The 13,402-nt window shown below is 35.7% G+C and overlaps 1 protein-coding gene across 1 annotated transcript; it reads left to right on the top strand.

The window, feature by feature from the left end:
* Positions 1–961: 961 nt before the first annotated feature.
* Positions 962–2,876, top strand: LOC149540991 (uncharacterized). Its single transcript, XM_089799777.1, has 2 exons — positions 962–2,309; positions 2,408–2,876. The coding sequence occupies exon 1, from the start codon at positions 1,052–1,054 to the stop codon at positions 1,505–1,507; it is 456 nt and encodes a 151-aa protein (XP_089655903.1). The 5' UTR covers positions 962–1,051; the 3' UTR covers positions 1,508–2,309; positions 2,408–2,876.
* Positions 2,877–13,402: the final 10,526 nt, after the last annotated feature.

Raw genomic sequence — 13,402 nt, 5'->3', positions numbered from 1 at the left:
TTCTTGAAAAATTAAAATTAAAAATTAAATATTTATTATTGATTAGAAATTATAGATTTTATTTAGTTAGGATTTTTTTGTTTATCATTTATAAATTTTGAAAATTAATTCTCTGAAATTTTAAAACTTAAAAACCAAATCTTTTATTAACCTAATATATTTAAATTAGAATTCTTTAATACAAAATTAGATAAGATTAATATATTACCTTTCTTTATTAAACTAAGAATTCTTAATTTTTAAAAAATAATTTATAATTTTTTATGTTTAAATATTAATAATATTATAAATTTTAATAATAATATTCTTATTTAAAGTTTAATAATAATATTAGAAATTTTAATAATATAAACTTATTTATATGAATTTGAGATATTTAATATATTATTAAATTATAGTACAATTATATTATAAAAAACATTATATAAAAAAATATTCTTCAAAAATTATAAAAACAAACAAACAAGGTAGCATTTTCTTTACCCATAACATTGTCAAATCACTGAGGTACGACAGGAGACGGTACAACACAGATGGAAACGGCACTGACGGAAATTGTTAAAGGCACGGTGGCACCGTGGCCGGTGCCTATACGAAATATCATTATTGGGCGTCCATTACACGGCGTACCTTGTTGGGAAATGTTTGTTCGCGTTGGGAGGGCAAATTGTAACATAGGAACGTTCTTCGCTATTTACTTCATTGTCCACTTGGGTGACAAGGACAAGGCACAATCCACGTGGGCCCCGCACCCCCTTGAACTACTCGCCCTCTGAGCCCTCCATTCCTTTTTCATTCCTTCAGCTTGCCACGAAATTCAAGCACGAGAAGTCGTCGGGAAACAACGACTAACACACAAGCCTTCAGCCTCATTCGTAGAAATGCTTGAACAATGACTTGGCTTTGGTCAAGGCGATTGCTTTTCCTGCACGGCAGCAGGAAAAAAAAAAACCTATCAAAGTAGGCATAGCAGTGGTGTCCAAGGATCAGAGAAAATTTCAAATTGGTAGGAGAAAAATTGCAAAGCGTTAGCGGCAGCAATACATTTGAAATGGCTCAGGATGACTACGAATCGAAACTTCAAACTGAAATCGCCAGCTGGAATTCAAGGTCTTGCCAGCGGTACTGCAACATGAGATTCATTCCTGAACCACAACAAATCGAATTGGGAATGAGAGGCCTGCTGTGGTCCATTCAAGCCCGACCCTTGCAAAACCCTAGCGAATATTCCTTCAATGTCATGCATGTCAAACGATCGGAAACCCCTCTGTTTACATCAGAAGCCGCGGCCGCCAATTTGCCTGCAAAGTTTGAGCTTCTGCTTCAAGAGTATAAGGCATCCATGGAGTCTGTGCGCAGAGCAGACGAAGCGCTGGATAAATTGTATGCATTTTCCCGTTTATTTTCCTTCGCGGAAAACGATAAACGGTGGGGGATCGTTGTGGACGCGAAGATCACCGTAGCGGTTTGCGAACTCCCCTGTTTCCGTTCGCCGGCAGCAGAGTGAGAGCTCCGAGAAATCAGGATGGTGGATTGACAAGTGGACGGTTGCAGATGAGCTCTGGGCGACCGGTTTCTTTCCACCGGATAGTTGGAAATGCAGCATGAGAATGATTCAGGCAAAGGCCGTTGAAAACGGAGATGTTGCTCAGTGGTGCAGGGTTCGAACCTTGGACAAACCCAACCCCAATTTCCAGTTTGAGGTTGCTGTTCATGATTTTTTGGAGGGAGATAAAGTGCTTCTGCGAATTGGTGTGGCCAACGACCGCCCCCTCACTGTGCGTGTGTTTTTGACGGAGTCTGTGGAAGTCGTCTGTTCTCAGGAGGGGCTCGAAACCGGGACCTCCTTGGGGTTGGCTTATTTGCTCCCTGACTTGGTGAAAGATTACATCAAATCTAACCTGAGGGAAAGTGAGGAGGAGCTAAGAAATAAGAATGTCGTGCAAAGTCTTCTCCAACATTTGATTAGGTATTTGGCTTTTCTGGGGTAAATTTGTGTCATTTGTGGGAACAACCGGCCGTCGCATATTGTTGCCTGGAAGAGTAGTTGCAAAGATATTTGCAAGGCTACAAAGCAACGGTACAAGGATGCAATTGCAAGGGTTTTCCCTGAGCCGAAGATTTTGGAGCAGGAAAGGAGAAGTAGAAGAGAGAAGTATGTGAAGAGTTTGTACAGAAATTCGAAGGAGGGACGCAGAGAACTTGGATTTCTGCTTAAAGCGGACGTCGTGGACGAGGAAGAAACCAAAGACTGTAAGGACGAAAATGCCATTGATTACAGAGTGGCGGTTCAGATAGTGGCGAAAATGGTTAGCATAAAGTTTGTAATTTACTTTTTGTTTTGGGTGAGAAATTTCGTATATATTATCCATCATTTGTAACGCGTCTTCCTGGAATTGTGGTGCAGGAGCACCCCAAATATTCAAGCCACAGTTGAAGTCTAAATATTCAAGCCACAGTGGAAGATTATAAGGACCGCAAAGATTCTCAAAACAAATCAGAAGGAAGGAATGTATAAACAAGGTCATCAAATCAATTAGACAATCTTGGAACCTATAATGATGCTAAAATAATATTAGATCTTCAAGATAGGTTTAGTTATAGAAAAGAGTTTAATGTTTAATAAAACCATGGTATGGTTTTTCAAGTTCAAACATTAAATAAAAAAAGTAATTACTAGTTTAGGGGGAAGTTTAGTTTGTAATAATTTTAAAATACCCAACTCAACAATGATAGTTGGTTGGAATCAGTTATTTTAGGGTGTCTTATAAATTGGAAAGAGTCTCTGATGTAAAAGGGGAGAGAAAATATTGGAAGACTGGTATGTACAGACTGGTGAACAACAATATTAAAACTTAGATATTTTGCAACTCAAATTCAATATTGTGGTCCGCAAACTGATTGGTTGGCTCTACAAATGCATTAATAAGGTTTCCTTTATCATTCCAAGTACTTTGTTGATAAGTTTCATGTTATTATAGGTTTGTTGTTACGCCTATTGCAGAACCAGTAGATTTCTTTAAATTATTTATTTGTTGTAGTAGGTTTTAAAGGAAATGAAGATCTTTCCATGAGGATAAAGGCGATACTCATGAAAAGAGTTATTCTAACATGTATGATATATTACTAACCACACACATGTAGAATTAAACAATATAGAGATTTTATACAAACAAGGGGTTTATTTGTTGATTGGAGACATTAAACAATGTACATGTGAAGGTGAATTCATTGTTAGTTGGGATTGGAAGTGTGTGTAATCAAGTGATTGAGAAAGCCCTAGTTCAAGAGTAAGAAGTGCTAGGAGGAGTTTGCCATATGGTTCCCTTGTAAATTGTGTCATTTATTATTTTATTTTCATTATTCTGAACTCTCTCCACATCAAATTGGTATCAGAGCGAGGGAAAGGTCTTGTGGAAGCATAATTGGTCTTGCGAAGTTGGTTCTTGAATCCCTTAGTGAGCCCTTGTAGTTGAACTATCCTGAGAGGAGTAACCCTATAGTAGATTCTTGTACCAAGTTGATCAAGCCACCATGTCTCAAGGAGAAGAAGATATTCCTACAAGATTGACAAATATGGAGTTGGCAAAGATAGTGAAAGAACAAGTGGTAGATAACAAAAAGTTAAGGGCATCATTAGAACACAGGGACAAAGAGAATGCTGAAAAAGATAGATTGATAAAGTCCATGATGGAGAGGCTGTCAACACTAGAGAAGAAAGATAAGAGCATTAGATTGGATGAAGAAGTCAAAGATGAAGAAGAGGAAGAAGAACCCAAAGAAGAAGAAAAGGACCCTAAGGAAGTAAGAATGGCTAAGTTGGAAAAAGCCATAAGAAATGAAGATAAAAGTGTAAGGACAGACTTGTGTATGGAGGAAAGATGAATGATGAAGAACTAATAGATTGGTTCGGTGCAATGGAAAATTGCTTTGAGTGTAAAGGGATAGAAGAGAAGGAAAAAGTGAAGATAGCAAAGTCCAGGTTGAAGGGACATGCTTTGTTGTGGTGGAATTGCATCCACGCAGACAGATGGAAGAATGGTAGACCTAAGATCACATCTTGGTATACTACGGTGGAAAAAATGAAGGCAAAATTTTTGCCAAAGGATTATAGAGTACAGTTGTACAAGAAAATGAGAGATTTCAGGCAAAAGGAGATGGATGTACAAAAGTACACTGAGGAATTTCACAAGCTTGATATTAGGGTGGATCATGATGAAGAGATGGAAGAAAAGATTGCAAGGTATATGGGGGGACTAAGGTTCAATATCCAAGATGAACTTAGTCTTCCTACCTCGAGGTCAGTTGATGAATGTTATCAGTTAGCCTTGAGGGCTGAAGAGAAGATAAGAAGGAGACAAGAAAAACAGAGTAGCAATAGAGGTGGATCTTCCATTAGAGGAAGATGGGGAAGAGGTACTACTGATTTTCAAAGTAGCAATGATAAGGATAAGGACAAAATATTTTCAGAATCAAGAGGGGGTTATAGAGGTGGAAGAAGAGGAAGTGGAGTGTTCATAGGGAGATGCTTCACTTGTAATGAAGTAGGCCATCAATCGTTTTGGTGTCCTAAATGTCAGGAAGAAAAAGGTAGAGAGAGAAGAGTAAACTTGGTTGATGAAGAGCCCAGAAAGGATGAGCAGAATGAACCCATTGAACTTCTTCCAGAAGAAGGAGAGTGCTTACTGATGGGAAGAAGCAATCAAATACCAAAAGATCCAGGCATATTCAGATCAATTTGTCTCATTCAAGGCAAGGTATGCAAGTTTATAATTAATTCAGGGGCAAGTAATAATATATTATCTTACGAAGTTGTTAAGAAATTGAATTTGAAAATTTTTGCACATGCTAATCCCTATTATGCTACTTGGGTCAATGAGAATCAAAATTTTTTGTTTAAGGATCAAGTGATGGTTGATTTTTCAGTTGGGAGTTATAGGGACAAGGTACTATGTGATGTCGTGCACATGACTTGTGGGCATCTCATTTTGGGAAGATCTTGGCAATGTTCAAGGAGAGTCATGCATAATGGCTATGAAAATACATATGTAGTTCAACAAGGAAAGGTGAAGTATAAGTTGCATCCATTGGTGAGGAGTCATAAGGAAACTATACTGATGTGTTTTGGTAGAGATATTCCAGTCCAAGATCAGGGTACTCCACATTATGATAATAGTTGGAAGCAATGCCAGGCTAAGAGGTAGGACAATCTAGGGGTGGCAGGGCTAGTTGAACAACCTTTTGTTTTGGTTGGAGCAATGAAGTGTCCTCTAAGAGGGCAAACAGATCAAGGTGATATGGTGACAGAGCAGAGACAAATAAAGACTTTCCAGTAGTCTAATGTGCTATAGCAATGCTATCAAGCAAGAGGACAGTCTAACCCAAATATTTATATATCTAAATCTTGGTGTGTGACTGCAGGAACCAGGATGAAGGAGTAGATCACTTTGAGAAATAATTCCACCCTTCAATAGTAGCAGATGGGAGCAAGGAACAATGGATCACAAGTCAATTCTTGGGGCAAGAGTTCCTTTTATGGTGGAGAGTATGGTGCAGGAGCACCTCAAATATTCAAGCCACAATTGAAGATTATAAAGACCACAAAGATCCTCAAAACAAATCAGAAGGAAGGAATGTATAAACAAGGTCATCAAATCAATTGGGCAGTCTTGGAAACTATAATGATGCTTAAATAATATTAGATCTTCAAGATAGGTTTAGTTATAGAAAAGAGTTTAATGTTTAATAAAACCATTGTATGGTTTTTCAAGTTCAAACATTAAATAAAAAAAGGTAATGGTTGGTTTAGAAGAAAGTTTAGTTTGTAATAATTTTAAAATACGCAACTCAACGATGATAGTTGGTTGGAATCAGTTATTTTAGGGTATCTTATAAATTGGAAAGAGTCTCTGATGTAAAAGGGGAGAGAAAATATTGGAAGACTGGTATGTACGAACTAGTGAACAAAAATATTAAAACTTAGATATTTTGCAACTCAAATTCAATATTGTGGTCCGCAAACTGATTGGTTGGCTCTACAAATGCATTAATAAGGTTTCCTTCATCATTCCAAGTACTTTGTTGATAAGTTTCATGTTATTATAGGTTTGTTGTTACCCTGTTGCAGAACTAGTAGATTTCTTTTAATTATTTATTTGTTGCAGTAGGTTTTAAAGGAAATAAAGATCTTTCCATGAGGATGAAGGCCTGATACTCATGAAAAGAGTCATTCTAACATGTATGATATATTACTAACCAAGCACGTGTAGAATTAAACAATATAGAGATTCTACCCAAACAAGGGGTTTATTTGCTGATTGGAGACATTAAACAATGTACATGTGAAGGTGAATTCATTGTTAGTTGGGATTGGAAGTGTGTGTAATCAAGTGATTGAGAAAGCCCTAGTTCAAGAGTAAGAAGTGTTAGGAGGAGTCTGCCATATGGTTCCCTTGTAAATTGTGTCATTTATTATTTTATTTTCATTATTGTGAACTCTCTCCACATCAAATTGATAATATTATATAGTTGTTTGGTAAATATGACAGGAAACAACCTTTGTAATCTGGTGTGAATAAGATATGAGTGTTGTATAGTTCTCCTTATTTGTGTTTATCTTTAATGGAGGAGAAGCCTTATTCCATAGCTTTGGTTTAACTCTTAGTTGCCGAATGATTTTGATTATTTTTCTTTTCTTCGTTCCCTTTTGGTCACTTTTCTTTGTTTGGTTCTAGACACTAAAACATTATCAATATAACTTGGAACATTTGTTCTGCACCTTAGCAATTTGTGCAACATACGTAGTTCGTGATACTAGACTAAGCAATTGACAATCATTAATTCTCAACAATTTGTAATCCTTCAACCATTAACCTCAATCTAAGAGGTAGTCAAATTCAAATATGGTTATAAATAGTGTGATTGTAATAGAGCACAATTTAATCTAAACAATAAATACAAATCATTTTCCATCTTTGTGGAATCTCTAGTGCCTCTAGAATTGTGTATGAAACTATGTACCCCAATTCAATGCAATTTCTTCAAAGACTGACTATGGATTTCAACATTTCCTTTCTTCTCTTTTCCTTTGAAGAAAATATATTTATAGTTGTTGCCTAATCTATTGGTGACATAGGCTTCTAGCGTATCCTTTTTAATCTCCCCCGCCCTTTTACTTACTCCAACTACTTTATTTATTGTTGTCTTCTCATGGAGAGTTCCAGACCTCTCATTTTGTAAACTATACTTATAGATCATTAGGTTTAGGTTTAGGGTGTGCTGGTTAAAGTATTTTCCAGAAGTTTGAGTCAACTGTAATATTTTCCAGAAGTTTGTAGATATTTTTTCTTCTCGACTAAGGCTAGATTTCTCTAGAATATTGTATGCTTGCATATAAAAAGGCATTATGTACTCATTTGAGATCACGGTGAATGAAATATAATATATTTTATTGTGCGGTAGCACATTGTGTTGTTCTGTGTTAGATGTCATGTAGTAATGTATGATATGTTCCAACTGTAATATGGATAATAGTTGGGGATGTTTTGAATACTCTTGACTCCCCCGTATGGTTTATTTCCATATACCCAATCATGAAACAAAGCTTATTTTTTTCTCTAATTCAGTCTTATAGATTAAGGGCTTTTTTCATTTGCTTCACTTGATATTAAAGAGGGGATTTTTGATCTATATGTTATCAAATTTGGATGTATAAATAAATGTGTTATAATTTCATTGGATAGAGTTTTTCCTTTTTTCCTTTTTTGTGATTTTAGTTTTCAAAATTACATTTTTTTATTTAAATATAAGTTTATTTATATTTAAATATTTGTGTTGTGTCTATGTTAAAATCTTATCTAATTTACGTCATTGTTATAAATTTTAGAAATGTCTTTATTTGAGTCCTATGATAATCAAGAGTTGAAGTGAGTATGGAATGGTTGAAAATATGATTAAATATGCTTGTATTAATGAAGGTGAATTGTTTGATCATACTACTTGAGTTAATAGAGAAGCAACATATTGGTTTCATTGCACATATGCCATATTCACTAGGAACTTGCATTGTGCTTGACTCCTTATGACAATGTTGTCCATCAAGTTTAATAGGAGATAATAGTGACAAAATTAGACATCTTATGATGAATTTGACGGAATGTATTTTTCTCATTTGAAGATTGCCCTAAGAATGCATTGGAATACCCAACTAATGGAATATAACTTGTAATTTTAATACTTTCTAGGGTACTTTTAACTTTGTAAACATTTGGTAGATTAGAATTTTCATATCCAAGTGTACTATTCTAAAAGTTTAAATGGTTAGTGTTTGAATAAGAAAATTCTTTGTTCTAGCCAATGGCATCATTTGGTTTTGGGGTCCTTGATGTCTTTAAATCATGTCCACCCTGCAACATGTCTATTTAAACTATGTATTAATTATTACAGCTTGATTACGACTTAATGTGAATCATGTTAGTCTCAAAATGGTTTTGACATTTGAGTGCCAATACAACTTAACCACTTTGTACATTGAAGCTGAGTACACTATGTATGTTGAGCCACAGCTTGTGCTGAGTCAGGAAATCCATCAGGTGCCGAGTGAAGATCAAGTGCCGAGTGACTTCAGGTGCCGAGCATGATACAAGTGTCGAGTAATATTTAGGTGCTGAGTCATAGATGATGCCGAGCATCAGGAATTAGTAAGTGTCGAGTAACACTGAATGCACATATAAGTTTGTAACTTCACTAATTCAGATGTAAACCATTTTCATGGCCGACATATGACGAATCTCGAAGGATTTAAGTGATAAGATCAAATCTTCTATGCAATCTACATGTAGCCAATAAGAAAAATGGAGAAGGCATGCAACCCATAATAAATGTTCAAGGAATGAGCGGGAAACAGAGATTCAATATGGATCGTAGATCCATGTCTAACCCTAAGTCTTCAAATGTCTTTATAAGGAAGATGAAATCTCATTGAATCTAGTAGATGGATGAAGGAGTGAATGAAAAACTCTATTGGAGTTCAAAGTGAAGAGTAAAAGACTTAGAGGAAGAGAGCAGTAGTTAAATATTTAGTTGATAAGAACTAAGCAAGATATACGAACAGACATCAGATTTCATAGAATCAAGATTAGAGAAAGCAAATCAAGTGCACGAATTCAGCAATCAAGGATTGTAAGCCATCAAGTTTATTATACCTAATACTCTCTAGCAATTGTATTAGAAAGGAAACCCTATGGAGATAAGTTAGCTTAACAACTATTTTGTTGATCCTTTAAATAGGTGAATAAATCCTTTAACAGGGTAACACTTCATGTAAAGTGTTTGTAAATCCTTTAACCAGGTCACTATTGATACAGTGTAAAGCTTTAACAAGGCAGGCCTTTAACAGGGTAGACCATCATAAGTGGTCAAACATTATTGCTGCAGTGATTTTGTGGGTATCATCCCCACCCCAGTTTTACCTTCTTATTCCTGGAGGGTTTCTAGGTTACCAAAATCTCAAAGGTTATGTGATGATGCATATGTGTTTCTCATAATTGCTTAATGTTTATATGCATGCATGTTCATTTACAATAATATGTTATTAAGGGTTTGAGAAAAATATGTCAAAAGATAATACTTTTGATTCAGCCCCCCCATCTCAGAAGCATTCTTTCCATTAAGACATTCCAACAATTGGTGTCAAAGTGGCAAGGTTCTCACAAGGAGAAGTCTAACAGCTTGGAGAAAAAGATCTAAATATGGAAGTCTTCAAACTTGGGAAGATTATTAACAATCAAGTGATTGATGTGCAACTGGCTCTACACAAAGGAGAGGAAACTGAGAAAATCCTTGAAAAGAAAGAAGGATATAGCCATAGATGAAAATGATATAAACTACAAGGAGATTGATACCACAAAACTATTTGCCAATGGAGACACTAAAGAGTTTGATGCAGCAATAGCATAACTGATGGAGAAAAACAAAGTTCAAGCAGATGAGATAAGATCTCTCAAGATGGAACATGAATCATAGGCCATAATGTTATGTGAAATCACTGAACAAAAGAAAAAAGCAGTTGAGGATAGAGTCATGATGGAAGATGACAAAATAAATCTTATAAAAAGACTTGAAGCAAAATGTATTGAATTAACAAGGATCTCAAACATGCAGATGGATACACTTGCCCAAATGATGAACCTTCATCATGAACTTAATATGAAAGATATTGAGATCTCTACTTTGAGGATGCAGAATGAATAATTGCAAAATGAATTGAATAGAGAAAAATAAATAGCAGAGAATCTCAACAAGTCAAGTGAAGCCATCAAGTACTTTGAACAGTTGATGAAATTCTCAAGATCAGCCCATGATACATTAGGACTTGGATACAACAGCACTAAAGTAGGGGAATCATCAAAGAATGTTGAACAAAAGAGTGAAAAAGGTAAGGATTCTAAACCCACTTGTCATTACTATAATAAAAAGGGACATACTGCTAATGTTTGCAGAAGTAGAAGAATCAATAAGCTAAACACACCCAAAAGCAAGAGTTACTGTCACAAGTACAACATGCAAGGACATATGACACAAGATTGCAGATCCAAAGTCACAAGGTCACAAAGATTTGATGGACATTGTCATAATTGTAAGAAGTATGGACATAGAGCATTTGAATGCAGATCAAAGCCTATGGGGACATCAAATCAACCAACAAAAAAAAAAGGGAATGAAAGCCACTATCATTGGGATTATAACACTAGGTATAGCTGTCATTATTGTCAAGAATATGGACATATTCCTGAAAATTGTATAAGGACACACTTTAGAGGTAATTATAGCAAGTGGCTAAGTCAAACCACTTGTTTCAGCTTCTTGAAAACTAGTCATATCAGTAGAAACTGTCCTACAAGGTCCAAAGCACCAAAAACTGAATTCAACAAAGGAAAAGAAAAGATTGATGTTGAGAAAATAAGAAGACAAATGAATAAGACTTGGAAGAAGAAAGATGAGTGTAACACATCAAGTGAAGGGATCACCTCACCCAATGGGTCAAGTGATCACACTTGATCAAACTAAGCATAAGAGAGGTGTATGGGACTGATATGCAAAGTTACATCATACATCGATCCCAAGACAAAGAAGAACTAAAAAGAAGAAATAAGCATGAAACAAGATGCCATGACAAAATTTTAAATGATGATGCCGAGCTGTCTTTGGAAGCCGAGTAAAATTCTAGTGGATGTTGAGTTCTTAACAACAATCAAGTTGATAATAGATGCCAAATCAAATAACTGCAATGGAAGTCGAGTGTGCAGTTGAGCATATAATGCGATGGAAATAGGGTATATTATCATGATTTTAATCAATTTTCTTCATCGCGAACCAGAAGAAAAGGTGAAGAAAAGAACAAAGTGACTTCATAGCAGAGAATCCAGTGTTCCAAACAAATGTCAACTTCTTTCAACAGCGATTAAGCATAAATCTCATCGATCAAAGGTATTTCATTCAAGTGTTGAGCTACATAGAGTTTGAAAGCTTGTTTATATTTTAAAACCCTAGCTTGGAAAACAATGGCATCTGGGTCAGGAACCACTAAAGGGAAGGAAAGACATGAAGTACAATTGGTCAATAATGAAGTCAAACAACCTGAATTCAAGCCCATTCCAGAAGTCACCTACAAAAATGACCTTGCTGATGCATTATCCATTATTCCATCCAAAGTAGTTATGGTGCAGAATGTAAGGAAGTATTATAAATGTAAAATTGGCACCATAGGTGATCTTGAAATTTCCCAAGCCTATGACAAACTATACGAGAATAAGATTTTGAAGGATGAATACAAGATAGTCGAGAGAAAGGGTTTGACCAATGCCCTAGTTTATCCTATAGTATTCAAAATTGAATGGATACGGATTATTTTAAGCAGAATCCACAATGGATGTTTATGGTTGGAAATAGGTCTAGTTAAGATTACAAAAGGGATAGTATATAGGGTTATGAGTTTCCCCACCTTAGATTAGACTAAGACCCTACGCAGTGAATCCAAGGAGGTTATTGAGAAAAACACACGTGCCCAGTGGAATAAAAGAGGGATGAAAATTCACACCATCCATGATCCTCTCGTTGAATTTTCTGTTAGAGTCATTGCCCATAAATTCTATCAATCCAGTTGATTGAATAGTGTGCCATGCATAGCTGTTGATGTAGCATACAAACTAGTAAAGAAAGATCACACATATGATTTGTCAGAACTTATGTTGCAACAGATAAATAAAAACCTAGGAGCTATAAGGAGATCAAAAGGTGCTCAATGCAAATTTGGTTCAGTTCTTATGTGTATGTTCTTTTATGTTATGGAAGAGTTTCCTTCTGTAGGAAAGGTGAATTGGGACCCTAACAAAATTGCAATAACACAAATCAATTAGTTCATTGATCAGATGGGTGATAACTTTGAAGCCCAAATGACAAACTATTTTGAGGATTTCAAGAAATCCATGAAGGAAAGGGTAAGAATACCAGTTTCCTTAGTGGAAAAACACATCAATGACATATGTTTCCTAGTTGATATTGATTTCACCTATATCCAAGTAGCAACTCCAAGGGTGAGATGGCTAAGGCCATTTGGTTATGAACTAAATGTGGATGAAGCATCTGTAGCTATCATTGCTTTGCTTGCAGAGGAAATAGACAAGTTTGCCAAATATTTTGGCACATATGATATGGTTAAATCCAAGATTGAAATAGAATTAAAGACTGCTATTGTAATTAAGAAGAAAGATAAAATGGTGAAGAAAATAAAGAAGAAATTTGGTAAAGGAATTGAGGCAGCAGAAGAAGAAGATGGAGAAGAAGATGAAGAAGCTGATGATGACAATGAGGATGAATAAGAACAAGGCCCAATGGAATTAACTCAAGGTCTAGGTGAAGATAAGGAGGAAGGTGTTGAGGAAGAAGAAGCCAAGGAAGCACTAACTCAAGCTAAGCCAAAGAAAAGAAAGGCAACAGTATAGCCTCCAGCTCAACACAAACCAAAGAAAACTACCGTGCCATCACCCCAAAAGCCAACAACCAGAGCTACAACGAGGGCCTCCACACAAAAAGCTAAAGAGGATGCTACGAAAAAGAAAACAATCAAGATGGCATAGGAAGAGCCAAGGAAAAGAAGAAAATATGTGGCTCAACCTGACACTTATGAGGAAGATCAATCTGAAAAGGTAAGCCATTCTCCTAAGTCTTTAGTTAATACATTATGTGAAAATATTGGTAATGGAGACTTAAGTAACATGAATAAAGTTGATTTCAATAAGTTCACTAAAGAGGAAAAAAATAGAATAGAAGAATCAGTTTATGGAATGATGGCGCAATTCAAGTATAATCCTCTTGAACTAGATGGACAATTGCCAAAGGTACT

The sequence above is a fragment of the Cupressus sempervirens genome, chromosome 9 (genome assembly GCF_028749045.1).
Source record: "Cupressus sempervirens isolate cs-2001-9-10 chromosome 9, ASM2874904v1, whole genome shotgun sequence".
NCBI lineage: Eukaryota > Viridiplantae > Streptophyta > Pinopsida > Cupressales > Cupressaceae > Cupressus > Cupressus sempervirens.
This window is presented reverse-complemented; position numbering and strand designations above follow the sequence as displayed.